The 22138-nt window shown below is 33.0% G+C and overlaps 1 protein-coding gene across 1 annotated transcript in view; it reads left to right on the forward strand.

Annotated features, from left to right (window-relative positions):
- Positions 1-22138, forward strand: part of CHD1 (chromodomain helicase DNA binding protein 1) — a 72606-nt gene that overhangs the window by 12541 nt on the left and 37927 nt on the right. Inside the window, exons 3-13 of the mRNA XM_081133117.1 lie at positions 10446-10647; positions 11587-11709; positions 14071-14135; positions 16205-16354; positions 16503-16771; positions 18078-18303; positions 18688-18788; positions 18985-19163; positions 20011-20138; positions 20879-21095; positions 21741-21830. Of these exons, the coding sequence (XP_080989243.1) occupies positions 10446-10647; positions 11587-11709; positions 14071-14135; positions 16205-16354; positions 16503-16771; positions 18078-18303; positions 18688-18788; positions 18985-19163; positions 20011-20138; positions 20879-21095; positions 21741-21830 (1750 nt within the window). The remainder of the gene's footprint in view (positions 1-10445; positions 10648-11586; positions 11710-14070; positions 14136-16204; positions 16355-16502; positions 16772-18077; positions 18304-18687; positions 18789-18984; positions 19164-20010; positions 20139-20878; positions 21096-21740; positions 21831-22138) is intronic.

The following is a 22138-nucleotide window of genomic DNA, read 5'->3' on the forward strand; positions in this document are numbered from 1 at the left end:
ACATGGATGTGAGTGAGAGAGACACATCAATTGGTTGCCTCCTGCACTTGCCCTGACAGGGGCCTGGGATCGAGCCTGCAACCAAGGTACATGCCCTTGGCTGGAATGAAATCCGGGTCCCTTCAGTCCGCAGGCCGGCGTTCTAGCAAGCCAAACTGGCTGGGGGTGGGGTGGGGGGGGGTGTGTGTGCGTGTGTGTTTTAATCCTCACCCAAAGATATGTTTATTAATTTTAGAGAGAGGAAGGGAGAAGGAGAGAGAAACATGGATGTGAGAAACACCTATTGGTTGCCTCTCATACACACCTCAACCAGGGACCGAACCCACAGCCTAGGGTATGTGCCCTGACTGGCAGTTGAACCCGAGACCTTTCAGTTTATGGGACAATGTTCCAACCAACTGAGCCACACCAGCCAGGGCGCATATAAATGGATAATCTTTTAAAAATTGAACTTTTAAATGTAGACACATATTTTATTTGTGCTAACTTAAAAATTGTTGATAATTTCAAGCATATGCAAAAATAGTGATAACAGTAAAATGAACTCTGGTGTGCATATCACCTAGCTTCAGCATATTCCATCTCATGGCCAATCTAGTGTAATTTCTAATTTCTACCTCCTACTAATCCATCCTACTCAATTATTTTAAAGATTATTTTGAGACATTGTATAATTTCTATGTGTTGGATTTCCACGTTCTAGGGGATACCAACGAGGAAAAAATAATCATTATCAAGCTTTACCTACCTGTTATAATTATAAATTTTATGATTTGAGATTTATCATGTTGTTAATAATATAACAAATTTGATGTATTTTATGGAACTATTATTTAGTGACATTCAAGTATATATATGCAGGCCTTATTTATCATCTGATTCCTGAATGCTTACTATAGAAACTTTGGAATTTACTGTCTTTAACTCAGATTCAACATGACTAAATCCAAACAGTCATGCTAAATGTTACCCTTTCTAGCATCTGTTTCTAGCAGCTTTATTCTCATTTATTTAGTTAGAGACTTTAAGGTGATAGAATTGTACTGTACTTTAAGAATGTTTATAATAGGATTTTGTCTTGGATTGGTAATTCAGAATACTAAAAGGAACTATTGTATTTGTTGTTCAGTTCCTAAAAGCAGTGGCATTAACTAGTTTTCAGAATCATACAGGTGGAAAGATACTTCCCGGATTTTTCTCAAATCTTTAATAGTTATTTTATGGTTCGTAGTAAAAGATAAAATGGATAACGAATTTTAATACAATATAATTTTACAGAATTTAAAGGTAGTCAGCTCTTGATCATCATCTAGGTGAATCCTCATTTTCTAAACGACTCGTTCTAGGCTAATATATTTTAAACAGTGAGTTGCAACACATTAGAGGATCATGATCAGATATTTTTAAGTGAAAGAAATAATGTAAACTAGAATAGAAATGCAGTGTTGTTGTAGAGTATTATTTCATCAGACTTTTATTATGTTTGCATATGCACATACGTATGTACTTCATCATGATATAAATATTTGTTATATAAGTCATGGTTCAAAAAGTTTGAAAGCCATTGCCTTTGGCCACTAATTCATTTTTTAAAATTGTTATTATTTACTCAATGCCTATTCTATATTGTTTTTCTAGTTCTGTTAAAATAAATAGTGGTCTATAAAAATAACTAAAATGGAGGCCTTGACTTAATGAATTTCAGGATGTAGGTAGAAGAGAGACATAGCTATAAAAATAATTGTAATATTGTGAGGGAATTAGTAATAGGAACAAAGTATTGCGAACAGTGTGACCTGTGCCTGGAAAAATTGGAGAAAGTTACATGCAGGATAAGATATTTTTGAGTAATCCTAAAGAGTAGGAAGTTTTATCAGTTGCTTCTGAGAGGAAAAGTATGGGGTATATATGCTACCAATACTAAACTCTGAAATCGCTCCCTCCATAAAGCCTTGCTCCTGATTGATTTCCCTCAACTCCAGTTCCTCAAACAGGAATTGATCCATCTTTATATTGTTGATTCTCATGTTTTACATTTCCCGTGGCATTTTGTTCCTACTATAGGAACTCTTGTGCAATACTTGTTTAGTTGAAGAGATGAGCAAATGAATTCAAATTATATATGCACAAAACTTGTTCTTTCAAAAGTTTATTACACAGAAATTATTTTAGTATATTGGGAACCAATTAAGGTGCATATATGCATACTAGAGACCTCAAAACACTGGGGCTCAAATACAATTATTTGTCACTTTCAGGGAAGTAAGCTCTAACCCTTGAGGTTATTCATTTTTCTGAATTTTCTTTCAGTTCTTCGTATGTATTCATAATTTGTACACTTATAGTATTGGTATTTATTTTCTTTCCTTAGCCTTCTCTGAGCCTGTTTATTTGTTTATTGTATGAAAAGGAAAGAATTAAAGAGAACCCAATGTCTGACACATAGCACCAGTTAGTAATTGCCATGTCTGTCTTTTCATATTAAAAAATTTGTTTTGAGCCTGGCCAGTGTGCCTCAGTGGTTGAATGTCGACCCTTGAATCAAGAGGTCCCCAGTTCGATTCCTGGTCGGGCCATGTGCCCAGGTTGCAGTCTCCATCCCCAGTAGTGGGCTTGCAGGAGATAGCCGATTAATGTTTCTCTAATCTGTTTCTCTCTCCCTGTCCCTCTCCCTTCCTCTCTAAAATCAATAAAAACATATTTTAAGATAAAAGTATAAAATTTTTAAAAGATCTGTATTGAAATTTTAGTATATCTGTAGATTTTATTCATAGACATTTTATATATTTATACTTATGACAGTCTAAAAAGCACCTAAACCAAACTTTGATATAATGATTCTGATCTTGAACTCAGGAAAAAGATGTATTTTTTTATATCTAATAGCTATCAGTATTGAACTCCTATATTTCAGATTTTAGTCATTTTATCCTAGAAACAAAGGTAAGCCATTAAAACTCTCAAGATCAATTTTAGGGCTGCTGGCTTCACAGATTATAGGATGTGGCCAAGGCATATGCAGTTAAAAAGTTGGAGAGGGATTTGGGTTATCTTGATGTTGGTTTAGAGTTTGAAAAGTATTTCTCCAATCTAATCCATAGATACAGAATTGTAACATTTTAGTTACATGGAATTCATGAGGAAGTAAACAATTGACATTAGCTGCACTTATAAAGCACCTAAAATTTTACTTGAAAAAACAATTTTAAAATCGATTACATGTCTTATTGAACAGAATATTAATTTTTTCTGGCCACTCAGGTTATTAACAACATTGGCTTATAATAACCATGAGAATATTGGGAAAAAATATTGGCCTCTATGCTAGAAGAACCTGTGCAGATGTAAACTTTGAGCACTTTTCCCATCTTTTTCTTCTGTCAGCTGCGAACTTTGAAGGCAAATCAGTATGGCAAAAAAGGAAGTATTGCCTATTTAGTCAGCCCCCATTGAACCAGTCTTCTGCTAAGTATAACTCAACATTTCTGCTTATATCTTATTTGAACTTGGACTAATAGAACACTTAGTTGCAGGGAGTTTTTGCTATACATTCTTTTATACTGGGTGACCATAACATTGGAATTTCTTTTATTAAGGAAAAGATGATGACATGCTGAGTTAGGCAATTGGCAGTTTCTAAGGCAGCTGTTAAATACAATTGGTCTTCAGTTTCCCTTCCTTAACATTTCTACCTTTCCAGGTCCCTTAAAGAAACGCCTTGTGCAGTTTTTATACTTTTATCAGTCTATTTTCATCATTTTATCGACTGATTATATAGTAAATTTTTAAATTATTTTTCATATCAGTGGCTTTTAAATTTTCTCATCTTTGTACCTGTTGTTATCTGCAAATAAGATTTCAAAATATTGAATATTAATGAAAAAAGCTTGTATTGGAAACAATTTTTTTTTATTAACATTTTTATTTTTAATTAATTTCCAATTTCAGAAAGGTTGCAAGAGATGTACCAAGAATTTTTAAAAGTACATCTTTATTGTTGAAAGTATTACAGATGTCCCCCTTTTTCCCCCCGTTGACCCCCCTCTCCCCCCTCCCCAGGCCTTCACCAACCACACTATTGTTTCTGCCCATGGGCTATGCATGTAAGTTCTTTGCAAGAATTTTTTTATATACCTTTTGCCCAGATTCACTAATTTTTACATTTTTGCCACATTTTCCTGTTATTCTCTCTCTCTATATATATCTAATATACACAACATAAATGTAATACAGATTTTTCCTGAATTATTTTAGAGTAGGTTACAAAAATCATGTCCCTTTGTACATTAATACATGGGTATATGTTTTCTAAGAACAAAAGTATTCCCTTACATAAGCCCTGAATGGTTATTAAATTCAGGAAAATTTACGTTGATACAATACTTTCATCTTTCTTTAGTTTGTATTCCAGTTTGGTCAGTCATCCCACATCTTTCAGTACAAGATCCAGTCTAAGATTACATTACTGCATTTGACTGTCCTGTCCTTTTCATCTCTAAAAATGTTTTTAATCTGGAACAGTTTCTCTTTCTTTGCCCCTCGTGGCATTAGCATTTTCAAGGCCATCGGCTAGTCATTTTATAGACTATTTCTCAGTTTGGGTTTGTCTTGTGGTCATTTGTGATTAGATCCAAGTTATGTATCCCCCTACCCTGTGCATCCTGGCTGGAATACTGTGAAAGTGATGATAGGTCTTTCTTAAGGGTATATCTGGAGCCTCATATTTGCCTGTCCCTGTTGTCGATATTAGTTTAGATCACAAGCACAAAGTAGCATCTGGTTTTTTCACTATAGTTTCTAATTTAACCATTATAGCTGATAAGCAATTGAGGGGAAGATACTTTGAGACTATGCAAATATCATGAAACTCTCTTAAATTTAGCATTTCCTGTTGATTCTTGGCTAAACCAGTACTTTCTATGATAATTTCAAAATGGTAATTTTCTAATGCTACTACCCTGTTCACATTTATCAGTTTGCATTCAGAGCTCTGTAAGAATCCTCCTGTCTGTCAGTCCACTTACCTACCTATCAACCTACCTACCTATTCACCCAACTACCTGTCATCAGCATGGACTTGAGAAATCTTGATTTATTTACTAGGTAGCAATCCTTTGCTGTCTATTTTGATGCTCAGATCAGATTTGACCAATGGAAGCCTCTTCAGGTTGGCTCCTATGTCCTGTTTTTGTTCTGTTTTCTTCCTTTGTCCTTTTGACATACCCAATTTTTTTTTTTTTTTAGAGTATTTTGCTTTTTGGTACAGCAAAATTGTTCAGGTTCATCTTGCACCTTCCCTGTCCCAGACTGAGAAGCTGTCATTTCTCAAAGGACTTCTAGTTTATTTAAGTATAGAATAATATATAGAAATCAAGATCGGGGTGCCAAAGTGATTATAAATTTAAAACTTCGAAGGAAATGTGTTTACATTTATTGATAAATAGTAAATCAAAAGATACTGTACCATAAATACACAAAAAAATATATATGCAAAGGTCCTTTTTTTTTTTGGTATCACTTTCGTAATATCAAAGGATTGGAAACAACATGTTTATCTTTAAGGTACAAGTTGAAACTGTTGTGTCTACAAAATGGAGTATACATACTTGCATAAAGGAATGGGGAATATATCTACTACTGTGAAATGATCTCCAGGAAACAACGTATGTATACAAACACTCCTCAACTTATGATAGGGTTTCATCCCGATAAACCCATTGTAAGTTGAAAATATCGTAAGTTGAAATGTTTTTAGAATACCTTAAACATGCTCAGAACACTTACATTAGCCTACATTTGGGCAATATCATGTCACTGCCCCTGCCCAGTATCACAAGAGAGTATTGTACCACATATTGCTAGTCCTGGAAAAGATCAAAATTCAAAGTAGCCCACCTGGCTTGGCTCAGTGGTTGAGCAGTGACTTATGATCCAGGAGATCGAGGTTTGATTCCTGGTCAGGGCACATGCCTGGGTTACTGGCTGTATCTCCATCAGGGGACGTATAGGAAGCACCAGATCAATGACTCTCTAATTGATGTTTCTGTCTCTCCCTCTCCCTTCCTCTCTCTGAAATCAATAAAAACATATTTTTTAAAAAATAAAAAGTACAGTTTCTTCTGAATGCTTATCACTTTTGCACCATAGTCAAGTTGAAAAATTGTAAGTCAAACCATTGTAAGTTGGGGACCGTCTGTAGCATATTTATATGAGTGTAAATATGATTGTATATGAAAGGGGGATATAAACATTCTCATTCATAATTTGCTTGTATTGAAAAAAAGGAAAATAAAAAGAATTGTAAAGAAATCTTAACACTTAGTAATCATATTATTAGTAATGCATTGTTATTTTGAAACTGTTACACATATACTAAGGTAAAGCAAATAATTTTATTATTATATTTGTAGTAAGTTTATTATTAGTGTTTTTTGGAACAAGAAGCTCAACCCAAATGATGCTATAATAAATATAAAATCAAAGAATTTAAAAAACCTGAGTTTGAATTGGAAATATTAGTATAAAGTCTTAATGCATTGTCTCTAAAAATATATACATCTTAGCTTATTCTATTAAAAAAAAATCTTTAAAACGATCAATCCAGTAGTAATAGGCTCATCTAGTACTCCGATTACATTTTTATTTCCATTTTAAATAGAAACCGGACTTCTTGATGAAATGGCTGATTTATAGTTTGAGGCAAGAAATATATAAGATGAGTCTGGTTTATTTATCTTGTGGGACCAGAAATCTACTGTCAAATCTACTTGAGGTCTTGTCAAAAGAATTCTGGAACTAGTAAAGGGTTTCCTGTTAACTAAAGATGGAATAATTTGGACATTAGCAATGATACTGACAGTGGATTAAAACTCATCAAATAATTTCAGATCCATGAGTTTTTAGTGAGACTTGAAAACAAACTATAATTTTATTCAAGTGCTCATAAATATGATGGTGGGTTTTCTTTTGTTAAACTGCAAAAGGTGAGGAAGAAAATCCATTGTTTTTAATAATCTACCACTTTATTACTATTGTGCCAGTGAGATTTAATATAATTAATAAGAATAACTCTTAAATGATATACAGATACTTACATTGTATAAAAGATCAGTGATATTGGTTATTACCAAAATAAAGTGTTAGCGGAAGCTCAGAAAGATTTCTTAGTGCCAAATTATATTTGTGAATTTTATACAAAAATGTGTAGTCATATATATCTGATTTGTTTGTTTATATATACATCCATCCACCCATCAGACATATATTGAGCTCTTTATGTAGTACACAGTATACAAAGGGCAACAAGTAAAAATCCCCAAACTCCAGAAACATGGTAGAGTATCAAAGGTGTAGAATACCAAAAAACAAAAGAAAACAAACTTATAGGGGTTATTACATAGTGTTTTCACCATGTGATGTGTATAGATAGTAGTATGGATAGGATGTTTTGGGAGTGCTAAGGAAGGCTATCTAATTTAATGTTGGGTTGAGAATGGAGTCAGGAGATATTTACTGGAGAAATACCCATGAGGTGAGGCTCAAGTAAGAACTATATAGTGCGTGGGGGGGGGGGGGGCGGTTAGTTGTGCACAAGCAGGAAGTGGAACAAGAAACTGGCTCTCAGAATTACAAGTCGTTTGCCATTGCTAGAACTAAGGATTTAGGGGAAAACTGGCAGAGACAAATTCCTGAAAGGCCTCATAGGTGTTTGAACTTTGTTATAGAAACACTATGGATTTGTAAAAGAAAGTTATGCCATGATCAGACTTTTATTCTAGAAAGAACATTTGCAGGATGGACTGAAATAGATTTACTTTATTAGGAAGAGACTTTTCACCTATTTGAACTCAAAATTTTGTTGGACTATAGATTTCCCCACCCCCACCCCACCCTGCTGAATCTCTATATATTTTTCTTTCAACTTTTAGGATTTTCTTTTTAAATAAATTATATAAATCATTGACATGGTTCAAAAACTGACAACTTATTTCAATCCATGTTTCCTCTACTCTCTTCCCTCCCTCCCTGTCTCCCTCTGTAGGTGGAATTTTTAACTTAATTGTTGGTTTATGCTATTATTCTTGCTTTTTTAAGGTATAAGCAAATATGTATGAATGTTTTCCCCTTCTTATATAAAGGAAGCAGAATATAAACATTCTTTTGTATCTGTTTTTTTCCTAACTATATCCTAGAGATCATTCTATGGTTGCATGTAAGATATTCCTTACTTGTTCTTAGTCCTACTAAGAATAAATAAAAATAAATACTTTATTCTTCTAATATAGAAGGCAGGGGTACAGCCAGCGAAATCACGTGCTCTAACCCTGCCAAGGCAACTGCAGGCAGGACGTGAAATTCAATAAATCTAGGAGCTTTTTTCATAGCTAATTTTTAAGTTGATAATTTTGTATGGCCCATGAATGATGTTGTAAATATCCAACTGACCCTTGGCAGAAAAAAGGTTCCCCACCCCTGATCTAAGGTAAAGACATTCTAATAAACCTATATACCATTAGAGTAGCCTAGATTCAGGCTGTTTGCTTTTATCTCCAGCCAGAACTATGTCTTGCTTAATAGCAAGCAGTGTTGACTAGGTATTCATCTTGAAAGGCTAATCAAAATATAATTAAAAACATAGGCCCACGATTGCCCCCCAGATTCAGTCATTTATTCATCTACTTTTCAAGTATTTGTTAAGTAGCCACCTATAAAAGGTACTATGGTAGGTATTCTGGAAAAAATAAACAGTACCTGCAAGAAGTTTATAAGCAATTAAAGTGACACCCCTTCTGCCTGTTTACTCTTTCCTAAATAACTAGTTCAACTATGCTTTCTTCTGAATGTTCTGCTATTACTGTACCAAACAAACTTGGTTGTATCTTCAGTGCTCCTCATACACTTGGATCCATTATCTTAAATATAGTACAGAATGGTATTTATTGGTTGACGTGAACCATCTCCATACCAGGCTAGAAGTTCTCTTAATGGTAAGAACTGTCTCATCTCAGTCTTTCCAGTGCCTAACATGGTAGGTCTCATTTAAGTTTATTGAATATGTAGATGTCTCTTACCTTGCAGGTTAAAGGAGAATGAAATTGTGTGTAAGGAAAAGTGTCTCCCCTCATATTGCTGGAATTTCGAGGACCCAAGTAAAATATGGAAAGTTGTTTGTTGTTTACTTAGTTGAAAGGCAGTATGCTGTTTTTGGACCTCAGAACCATGTGACCAGAGGGTAGAAATTGTAGCAAAAATTATTTTAATGTCATAGCCCTTAGGAAGCAAATTTTTGTTTACTGTTTCAATGAAGAAAAATATTTTTTCCACTGTATTTCCATTTTAAAAATCCGTGTATATTTGTTTACATTTTAAGTATTTAAATTTATATCTCACTTTTGGAATCAAAAGTCTTCTTGCAAACTTTTATGCCGCTGTTTCCATGTAGAAACTAACTCCTTGCTCTTGAAAAGGAGAAACTACTTTCAGGAAGGAATTACTTTTTCATAGAGTAATACTTCCATCTGGTGGTTTTTCTGAAAATTACAGCAGAAGACTTGAAGCATGAGTTTTTCTATAAATAAACTATGTTACCTATTGTTTCTCATAAAGCCAGATGAAACTAAATCAAAGGCTGTCTACCATGTGTGTCAAAAATTTTAGTCTCTAGTTTTCAACAGTTCAAATGTGAACACCGTGTGAACAAATGGCCTTGGGGAAAATAATTTATAGAGTCAGTTGTTTAGTTCAGACCATATCTAGGCTTTGCTGGACTGAAAATTAGTAATGGAGAAACTGATAGTTTTTCAGTGAAATATTAATTGCTTTCACATTTGTGTGTATAGAGGTTAGAAAAGATTGTGAGAATTTACTATTTTAGATTTATTACTGTGGAATCGTGACAGAGTCCAGGATTTTCTCAGAGAAGCATTACTGATTTTATTTCTTAGTACATTGTATTTTATCATAGCCTGATTATAATAAATCACATTTTCCTAAATTGATAAAACATAGACATAAACTTGAAAACAACTAGAAATTACAAATAAATTTCTACCTGTTACTATGAGAATTTTCAGCACATTTTTTACACATCTCTCCCCCCCCAATTCCTGCTTTATATTTACTACAGCTAAATAGCTTTTTAAGGATATCCCTCTGGCTTAAACATCTCAAGTTTGTAGCCCAGGATTCTGTACTTGGTGCAATATGCTCATTATCTTGGAGGAAGATTGTGACCTGATTGCTTATGTTTTGGCAAAACTACAAAATCTATTGACCATGTCACTTACTTTTGTAGATTAACATTAATTCCTTTTTCTGTTTATTTTGCTATAGAAAGGTGAAATATGAAATACACAAGGTTTAATGACTTGGGGTGTTCTGCTGACTTTTAAGAAAAGATTAAATTCCTAATTTTTCTTTGAAATCTGTTTATTTTCAAATTGCAGCCAGTCGGATGATGATTCTGGGTCAGCTTCAGGCTCTGGATCTGGTTCGAGTTCTGGAAGCAGTAGTGATGGAAGCAGTAGCCAGTCAGGTAGCAGTGACTCTGACTCTGGATCTGAATCCGGCAGCCAGTCGGAGTCTGAGTCAGATACTTCCCGAGAGAACAAAGTTCAAGCAAAACCACCGAAAGTTGATGGAGCTGAGGTAATAAATAAAGTATCCAATGAAAGGTAGATTTATAATGTTGATTTGTACCATTCTTAATCTAGCTTTTAGAAAACATTAATTTTAAACATTAAATTTTACTTTTAGTGATTCTCAGTTGTGGTTAAATATCTGTGGAATAATTGGCTTGTAAGAGAATCTGTAACTATAAAACAGCAAGTACAAAATAAACACACACCAAACCTTTTCTTCCTTTTTGTGGGGCAGAAATTGACTTTCATAAATATATAGTGTCTAACAAATAAAAATTAAAGACTGTGAGATCTTTTTGTTAATTCTGTAGTGTCTGATCTCTACTTTCAAGATCTTCAAGGAGATACTTTATTGCTAGTAGCAGGAGAACTCTGCTTCCTTGAAGATACCAGGTAGAAGAGACTAAGGGACATTCTGTTTTAAAAAGCTACTATACTTTAATAAAACTATCACCTTATAACAGTATATAGTAGTGTTACTTAGACTAACAGTCACAGGATGCTTGGACCAGAATATAAATCAACACATAGCTTTCTTCATGGAGAAAATATTGCTACCAAAAAAAAAAGTGCTTAGTAACGTAGTTGATTTACATTCTGGCTTAAGCTCTTCATGTTCACTTCATACCACTTAAAAAGAATAGGCATCCACACTTTGAATAACACTGGTGTTTCATATTATCACTTTCGTTTTGTAAGTTAACTTGTAACACCAAAGAACATGTTGTGATTAATATTGTCTATGAAGCTTGCATAAATTTTTTATATACAACTAAAGCTCATTGTATTTTAATTATATTGCACTAATATTACATATATTGTAAGGAAGGTAGTCTTAATTTATTATTTGGAGGCAGTGAAGATGTTGGTACTACTTTTCAGTAAAATAACCTCTTTTCAGTTATTTCAAAACTTAATCCTTCACTGGTTCATATTTCTGTTATAGTTTTGGAAATCTAGCCCTAGTATTCTGGCTGTTCAGAGATCCGCAATGCTCAAGAAGCAGCAGCAGCAGCAACAGCAACAACAACAACATCATCAAGCTTCGTCTAATAGTGGATCAGAAGAGGTGAGTTTTCATTATGAAAGCTAATATTTTAAAAGTAGACATGTTGCCCAATCATTTAAGTAGGTAGGTACCTAAGAAATTATTAGAAACAGTGTTTTTAAAGAATAGATAGGAGATAACTATATATAAATATGTGTATCAAGAGACTTGAAATATAGACATATTTTCTCTAATAATTGTACTTTTAGGGATTAATCTAAAACAAGCAGTGGAAATCTGTGTGCATTTGCTCATCAAAGCAAAACTAGAAACAAACTGAATAGTAGGAAAATATACATACACAAAGACATGTATGTATGTACACATATATGAAGAAATGTTTAAATTGTATTTGCACAGAACGTTAATAGACTTCTCAACATATATATGTATTTTTTAATATATCTTTATTGATTTCAGAGAGAGGAAAGGAGAGGGAGAGAGAGATAGAAACATCAATGATGAGAGAGTCATTGATCGGCTGCCTTCTGCACGCCCCCGACTGGGTATCAAGCCCCCAACCCCGGCTTATGCCCTTACCAGGAATCGAACCCCGATCACCTGGATCCTAGGTCGACACTCAACCACTGAGCCATGTCTGGCCAGGCTCAACATATTTTTAAAAGAATAGGCTGCAGCTATAAACAATAGTTCCTGTGTACATGTGAGCCTAATGGGGAAGAAAAATAATAAAATTTGATATACCAACAATTAGGATTCCTTTTTGAAACCTTACTAGGAAATAAAAATGGTCTCCAGGGTTGACAGATTCATTTTCTCAATTATCGTTGACATTCAATATCATATTAGTGTCAGGTATAAAGCATAGTGGTTAGACATTTACATAATTTAGGAAGTGATCTCCCCCCCCCAAATCTAGTACCTACCTGGCACCATACATAGTTATTACAGTATTATTGGCTATATTCCCTGTGTTGTACTTTACATTCCTGTAACTATTTTACAACTGCCAATTTGTACTTCTTAATCCCTTCACCTTTTTATCTCAGCCCTCTAACCTTGCTCTCATCTGGTAACCATCAGTTCTATCTATGAGTTTGTTTCTGTTTTTATTGCTTGTTTATTTTGGGTTTTGGGGTTTCTTTAGATTCCACATCTTAGTGGAATTACATGGTATTTGTTTTTCTCTGACTATTTCACTTAGCATAACCCCCTATAGGTAAGATTTCATTCTTTTTCATGTTTGAGTAATAGTACCACAGTTTTATCCAATTGTCTGTCTATGGACACTTATCTTGGCTATTGTATATGCATTGTTCTTTTTTTGTCTCTTGTTATAGCCTTTATTTTTAAAGTCTGTTTTGTCTAAGTATAGCTACTCCAGTTTTTTTTCATTTCCATTTGCATAAAGTAGCTTTTTCCATCTTTTTACTTTCAGTCTCTGTGTGTCTTTCGACCTGAAGTGGTTCTCTTGTAGACAGCATATGTCAGGGTCTTATTTTCTTCTCCGTTCAGCTGCCCTATGTGTTTAGATTGGGACATTTAATTCATCCCATTTGAATTATTGATAGGTATGTAGTGATTGCCATTTTATTTCTTTTTTTTTTCTCCTCCTTTTAAGGAAGTCCCTTTAACATTTCTGGTAATACTGGTTTGATGGTGATGAACTCATTCAGCTTTCTCTCTCTTTTGATTTTAAATGATAGCCTTGCTGAGTAGAGTAATATTTAATATTGGTTGTAGGTCCTTGCTTTTCATCATTTTGAATTTTATGTCTGTGAAGTTTCTGTTAAGTCAGCTGACAGTCTTATGGGAGCTCCCTTGTATGTATTAGAGATGACAGATTTTAAAGTTTTGTACAAAATGCTGACATTGTAATACTTACCTAATTTTACTGACTGTGTTATAAATTTGAATAAAAATTTTATTGATTATTTTATGTGCTAGTAGCATAAATATAACAGCATGGGGGAAAAAGAGGTTTTATAGTTGCTATTATTAGCCAAGTGAACTTTTTAAAAATTAGATAGATAGATAGATGATAGATAGATAGATAGATAGATAGATAGATAGATAGATAGATAGATAGATAGATAGATAGATAGATGATAGATATGTTTTTATTGATTTCAGAGAGAGGAAGGGGAGAGGGAGAGAGAGAGAAACATCAATGATGAGAGAGAATCATTCGTCAGCTGCCTCCTGCATGCTTCCCCTCCAGGTTTGAGCCTGAAACCCAGGCATGTGCCCTGACCTAGGAATTGAACCATGACTCTTGGTTCATGGATTGACACTCAACCACTGAGCCCCATTAGTTGGGCTCCAAGTGAACTTTAAATAGTATGACAAGCAAAAAAATTGATATGATGATTAAATTGCAATCATTAATAACGTTAACTTTGTTTATTTTTTTCCCTACAGGAATCCTCTAGCAGTGAAGATTCTGATGACACATCCAGTGAGGTCAAAAGGAAAAAGCATAAAGAGTATGTCATTTTGTTCAGCTAAGTACTTACTCTCATATCCAGAGAATCCTAATGATTCTGTATTTCTTCCTTTATTAGAAATTGTTGCCAAAAATGGACTTTTGTAAATTCTTGATTCATAGCATTTTATTAGGTTAATTTAAACCATTAATTCTTAACATTTATCTTTCTGTGATGACTTAAGGTTTTTCTGCCACTTGTTTATCTCCTATAACCCGTCTCCCTTACATATTTTTAAACTTCAAAGGTCTGCTTATTTATAATGTCAGAAAATCTTAACTTGAGTATAATGGATCAGCTGATGATGGATATTGGGTGATTCTGTTAATTTATGTTAATAGTTATCCTTACTATTCATCTGCACATGAAATTTACTTTATAGAACTCATTTAGAAACTCACTGTAATTTCTTAGAGTGTTAAGAGTACTTCAGATTCTCAGTTCAGATACTAGATAGTCTGAGTTTTTCTCTCTCTCATTTTTTCAAAAACATTTTTCTGTTGCCTCATATTTTTCTTTGTTGTTTCGCATTTTCACTTGGGTGTGTCTAGCTTTGAATATGTTATTTACTCTGCTTTATGCACTTGGTCTTATGCACCTTTAATGTGAAGACTTGTATTTTTTTTATTTTAATTTTAATATAGCTTTATTGATTTCAGAGAGAAGAAGGGAGAGGGGGAGGGAGAGTTGAAACATCAATGATGAGAGAGTCATCATTGATCAGCTGCCTCCTGCATGCCCCCGACTGGGGATCGAGCCCGCAGCCCAGGCACCCTGGCCGGGAATCGAACCATGATCTCCTGGATCCTAGGTCGATGCTAAGCCACACCCAGCTGGGCTGTATCTTTTATTAGTTTCTGAAAATTTAGTCATTGTATCTCTGGACATTTTCTGTAAGTCTGATACTACTATTAATAGGTGTAAATTTGTTTTGGATCATATCCATTGTATATATCTAGTGGATCATCTATCCTATCCTCTATGAATCTTACTGTGTCATGTTTTTTATCTTTTTATTGCTGTGCTACAATCTGGCTAATTTTCCCAGATCTGTCTTCTAGTTTACTAAGTGCATTTTCAATTACAGTGTCTCATCAGATATGTAACTCTTCCCCAGAGTTAGTACTTTCTAAACTCAGCATGGGTGCAAGCAAAAAATATTTTTAAAAACAAGAGTAATGTGGGATGATTGATAGACTTGCTTGGATATAAAAATAATTTATATTATAAAAATTTTAAATGGAGACTTTTCATATATTCTAGAAGCCTCTTGTGTTACTGCTAATGTGTAAACTCTGAAAAGATTTCAAGATAAAAAAGAATTTGTTTCTCTATTATGTTTTTATTATAAACCAGATCTTATCATATGCACTTGCTTATGTAACCATTAACATAGTCATTGATGCAAGAGATGCAGGGCAATGGAGAAGCAGTGACTGTAAGACAAAATATAGTGTGTATAAACTCATTTGGAGTTTATATTATGGCAAAATATTAAAATGTACACCCAGCATTTTTCTGTACATGTTGATTAGAATTAAATAGACTAAAAATAGTAGTAAAGATAATAATTGAAGGTAAGCTGGACTGATTTTTAAAAAAATATTTGTTTCTATACTCTAAGTTTCTTAATGAACTTGAATTAATTTTAAAAATCCGTTTTGAAGGGTATATTTTTAAAATCACTATCTCCAGGAAATTGAAAGAGATTTGAAATCTTTTTTTTGAGAGGGCAAGTATGATTATACAGGTTTTAAAAAATTAAACCCGGTGACCCTTAAAATTAGTATACTATGTTTTCATCTATAATGATAATCAAAATAACACATTGTCATTCATTGAGGTATAAAGTAAATGATTAACAAAACTCTGGAGTTATGGGAGAAATCTGACAAATATTTTCTAGCATTATTTTTCTACAGACATTTTATGTTTTTAGTATTCATGAAAGCAACAATATTTTTAATATTCACTAGAATGCAATTTATTTTTTTATTGTACTTTTCAGAGAGAAAATTTGCTATACGATATAAGTATAAGTAAATATATTTTATATTTTTTATGTACAGTGAAGATTGGCAGATGTCTGGGTCAGGATCTCCATCTCAGTCTGGTTCAGATTCAGAATCTGAAGAAGAAGGAGATAAAAGCAGTTGTGATGAAACAGAATCTGATTATGAGCCAAAAAACAAAGTTAAAAGCAGAAAACCACAAAATAGGTAAGTATATTTTCGGATTGATGCCAAAAATTGTTGGATATCGGACGTATTTATTGGTATTTATTGTTTTTGTATATAGTTTCTCAATTCTGGTTCTGTGCCATTGTTCCTGTAAAATACCTCTCTCCCCTTGGTCTGTCTTTCCTAGATCTAAGTCAAAAAATGGAAAGAAGATTCTTGGACAAAAAAAGAGACAGATTGATTCATCTGAGGATGATGATGATGAAGATTATGATAATGATAAAAGAAGTTCTCGTCGCCAAGCAACTGTCAATGTGAGCTATAAGGAAGATGAAGAAATGAAAACAGATTCTGATGACCTACTTGAAGTCTGTGGAGAGGATGTTCCTCAACCGGAGGAAGAGGAATTCGAAACAATAGAACGGTTTATGGATTGTCGGATTGGGAGAAAAGGAGGTATTTTTTTTTTTTTAAACATTTATTGTTTGGTGGTTTCAATAGTATTACTAGGTTAAATAAAGTACTTCTTGATGATTTGTCAGTTTTGAAAGCCATGGTAGATTTTTTTTTCTGTTTTACTTATTTCCTATAAAATATACTGTACGTAGCTTGAGTATTTTCTTCCGAACAGATATGTATTTGACCTCAGTTCATATATTGCAGATAATTAGGAATATTTTAACCTGTGTATTTGAGTTTTTCTGTTGCCATGCCTAAGTAATAGTTATTTAGGTACTTTCAATTTCACAAATGGTTTAGTTTTTTAAAATGTGTTTTTTTCTACCTCAAATATGTAGATAATTTTTAGTTATCTTGACATGTTTCCCCCCTCTTTCTGTGTTATTGAGATATAATTGACATACAACATTGTGTAAGTTGAACAGCATAGGGACTTACATGTATTGCAAAATGATTACCACAATAAGTTTAGGTAAGAATCCACTATCTCATAGATACATTAAAAAAAGAAAAATTTCTCTTGTCAGAACTTTTAGAATCTCCTTTTAGTAATTTTCAGATATACAATATAGCAGTGTTAAGTCTAGTCATCCTGTTGTACATTACATCCCTAGTACTTATTTATCTTATAACTGGAATTTTGAACCTTTTGATCACTTTCATCATATTCCTCCACCTCTCTTTTTCTATGAGTTTTTTAAGATTTCATTTATGAGAGAGATCATACAGTATTTGTCTTTCTCTGTCTGACCTATTTCATTCAGCATATGCCCTCAAAGTCCATGTCACAATGGCAGATTTCTTTCCTTCCTTATGGTTGAATAATATTCATAGTTATCAAACTTCTTTATTTATTCATTTGTTGATGGAACACTTAGGTTGTTTCCGTGTCTTGGCTATTATGAATAATGCTGCAGTGAACATGGGGGTGTAGATATTTCTTTGACATAGTGAATTCAGATATGCAGTTTTTTAAAATGATTTTAAGTTATTTTAGTTCCTAATCAGTTTCCCAATCAACAGTTATTGTAAATTGCTGTATGCTCTTAGGTATGCCACTGTCTTTTGACTTTGTTTTTTCTAATTTTAAAACTGAGGTGATTAAATTAGATAATTTTTCCGTTCTAAAATTCTGAATTTTTATTATATATGTGCAGTGTAACTTCATATAAATTTTTGTGCCCTGATACTTGACTTATTTAAGAAAGCACATATTTTTTCATTCATATTCTTCAATTTTTGAGTTGAATGGAAGTATTCTTATAACAGAATTACAGGGAATGTATTGTGCTTTCTTTTGCAGCTACTGGTGCTACTACAACCATCTATGCAGTTGAAGCAGATGGTGACCCAAATGCAGGATTTGAAAAAAACAAGGAACCAGGAGAAATCCAATATTTAATTAAATGGAAAGGATGGTCCCATATTCACAATACTTGGGAGACAGAAGAAACCCTTAAGCAGCAGAATGTTAGAGGAATGAAAAAATTAGATAATTATAAGAAAAAAGATCAAGAAACAAAAAGATGGTAGATATATTTTGTATTATTAATATTCTTATAGATTGAAGATTATTACTGAGGTTTTTATTAATAAGGAATGCATTGTCAAGAATCAAATGATGACCTAAAATAACTTATTTGTGGAGTTATTTGTATTTTGTCTCAAGGTAAAAGTTCTTAGGAATACCCACACCTAAATCCTTGACAATAGTCACATAGAATGTGTCTCATATATTATAAATTTTTAAAATTAAAAATTAATGATGCTTTATTTCTGTTTCAATTTCTTTATTATTTAAACTGGCTCTCGAGATAAGTGGCAAAATGGGAGATTTTGTGCTATTGATAGTTTTTTGGGGGATGAATTATTTAGGTGAGATTCTGAAGTCTGTTCCTGAATTAATCTTTCAGGTTGAAAAATGCTTCTCCAGAAGATGTGGAATATTATAATTGCCAGCAAGAACTTACAGATGATCTGCATAAACAGTATCAAATAGTGGAGCGAATAATTGGTTAGTAATAAGTGATTCTAATTAAACATCTGAAAAAAGTCTTAAATTTATTGCTTACACATTAAACATAGTAGCTTGCTTTTACTATATGGTATTGTAGAACTGATGACTAATTTTTACTTGTGTGGTTTTTACCAAGAATTATTCGTTGGATAAGATTTAATGTAAAAAAATAAATATCTGATTTATTTTACAGCTCATTCCAATCAAAAGTCAGCAGCTGGCTATCCTGATTATTACTGCAAATGGCAGGGCCTTCCATACTCTGAGTGCAGCTGGGAGGATGGTGCTCTCATTTCCAAAAAGTTTCAAGCATGTATAGATGAATATTTTAGCAGAAATCAGTCAAAAACCACTCCTTTTAAAGATTGCAAAGTGAGTATTGTTGGACATTTTAATTATTGAAAATGTATTGTGCATCATAAACATTACAAGCCCAGGTTAGAGAGTTGGATCCTAATTTCGGATAGGCTAAGGAAGAGAACTCTACTTGGTTAGTAGAACTTAGAAGAAATGATGTTCCTATAGTTACTATGTGATCTTAGATGTGGCACTGTCTCTTAGCCTTGGTGAGTAAAACTGTCAGAAGATGATAAATTGGTGGTAGTGGTTGTGGTAAGTTGGGGAGACCAGATAGAGAAAAATCCCTTGGAAACTAGGTGTACATGATTGGTTTAAAAGGTAGTGAATATTTTCTTTGAAGGTAGGAAAGGAAAAGAGGGATGTATCTATAAGAAGGTATCCATGCTTAATATAAGATCTTTGTAATTTAAGTTATTAGTGATAGTTTTGGGGTCTAAGTACCACTAGAATTTGTTTTCTTATTACAAGATTGAATTAAATTCATAATGGTAATTTAGAAATCAAATGGGAGGATAAACTAGTTTTATGGTTTATTTCTAGGTCAGGGCTGGAGCAGTGGTTAAAAGGGAATGAATAGCATAGGTTTTTTAAATACATGGGACCCAAGTATTTCAACAGGACTTAAAATTATCTCTTTAATTTTTCATTCAAGAGGTGGGCAAAATATTTCACTGTATATTCTTGTTTTAGTAACAGAAGGCAGTCTTCTTTGAATCAGCTATATTTTGAGTAATGGAATTTCTGAACTTGATGTTTTCAGACGATATTTCAGAATTTATGGTAAAAACAGATTTTTCATCCTTTAATATAATTTCTTACATTTAATAATTTTTTATGTTAACATTTATTTCTACTAAAGGTATTAAAACAAAGACCAAGATTTGTAGCCCTAAAGAAACAGCCATCCTATATTGGAGGACATGAGGGTTTAGAATTAAGAGATTATCAACTGAATGGTTTAAATTGGCTTGCTCACTCTTGGTGCAAGTAAGTATATTTTGAATCAGCTGTTTGAGAGGGTAAGAATTTTACAATTATAGAATTTAGAAAAGATTTCCACTAACATAAAGGATAAGACCCTTTAATATTTATATGCGGGTCTTTGAATTTTTTTGTACATAAACAATACTACATACTAAAAAGAAAAACCAGTGCAGTTTTGAGTTTAACTTGTTTGATTGTCGCAGTACTTAAATAAGTTTTTATTCAATTTAAACTCAGAATATGTATACATTTCTATCCCACACTAGTCCTGGACTATTTCTCTTCCTCCCAGTTATTTCTGATACTTAGTTAGCCCTCCAATTTTTCCCCTCCCATGTCCCCTGCTCCACTGTTGGCAATATAAGGTAACTCTAGGGTGCTTTTTAAAAAAAACTTGACCATAGCTATAGTTTTTCCTGCTATATGTTCTTCCTACTTACTTTTCACTTAATATGTTTGGACTCTACCACTTGAAGATGGATTGAGTTCTTGGCTACATAATTGATTAATTGGAAAATACTGTCCACTTTTAAGATTCTTCTGCCCTAAAATGGTAAACTCCCTCTCCTTCTCTTACACCTTTACATTTATTATTCATAGCTAATAAAAGTGGTATATTATGTATAATACGTACCAGATTAACTTTAACTGGTCATATAAACTTACACATGGGTTATGTAAAAAGGTTTCTTTGTACATTTGAATCTTTGTTGCATACATGATTTTTGTTTTTAACTTTGTAGAGGAAATAGTTGCATACTTGCTGATGAAATGGGCCTTGGAAAAACAATACAGACGATCTCATTTCTGAACTATTTGTTTCATGAACATCAATTATATGGACCTTTTCTATTAGTGGTACCACTCTCCACTCTCACTTCCTGGCAAAGGGAAATTCAGACGTGGGCTTCTCAAATGAATGCTGTGGTTTATTTAGGTGACATTAACAGCAGAAACATGGTAAGTGGTTTCTTCACAAATTCATGAAATCTAAGCATACTCTTCTTTGAAGACAAGCATTTTATTTGTCTTTTAGTCTTAGTTTCTAGCACAGAACTTGCCATAAAGTAAGTGCTCAATACATATTTAATTGGCTGTAATTAAAAAATCAGTTTTGGTTTAGTGTTACTTTATAGATTACTTTTCCTTTCTTATGGGAAGTTTCAATTATACATGAAATCAGACAGAAGAGTATAATAAACCTTCATGTGCCTATCTCCAGCTTCATAGTTTTAACTCATTGTCAGTTTTGTTTCATCTGTACTTCTGTGTGGTACACTCCTCCCAATTATTGTGAAGCTAACCTCAGATATCATATTTCATCCATAAATGTTATTAAATGAGTTAATCACTAGTATTGTGTTAACTTCAGTGAAAAGTGTACAGTATTAAAGACGTCTGCTTTATTTTATAGAACATTTTGATACATTTTAATTACATGGTTAACATAGTTGGTTGAACTATATGAAGAATAATTTGAACTATTTATTACATAAACATATATACATAATTTTGTGTTTTGAATGGATTTTATTTTAGAAATTCAAGTAAAAGTATACTTTTTAAAATGTGTGTCTTAAAATTATCTTTAAAATTTCTTGATAGATAAGAACTCACGAATGGATGCATCCCCAGACAAAACGGTTAAAATTTAATATACTGTTAACAACTTATGAAATTTTATTGAAGGATAAGGTGTGTATTATCTATGTTTCTCTTTGATGGATATCAATTTTTCCTTTACAATGTGTTGTGGATAGAATGAGAAGATAACTTAAATCAAGGGTCAGCACACTGTAGCCTGTGGGTCAAATCTGGCGTCTTTTTTTGTGACCCTTGAACTAAGAATGATATTTACATTTTAAAAGGTTGTAAAAACAAACTAAAGAATATGCAACAGAGACCATACATTTGTCTGGAAAGCCTAAAATATTTCCCACCTGGCTCCTTAGATAAAAGTTTGCCAACTCTTGACTTACATGAAACTTGTTTGGTGTAGTATC

This window comes from Miniopterus schreibersii (assembly GCF_964146895.1).
Source record: "Miniopterus schreibersii genome assembly, chromosome: 3".
Taxonomy (NCBI): domain Eukaryota; kingdom Metazoa; phylum Chordata; class Mammalia; order Chiroptera; family Miniopteridae; genus Miniopterus; species Miniopterus schreibersii.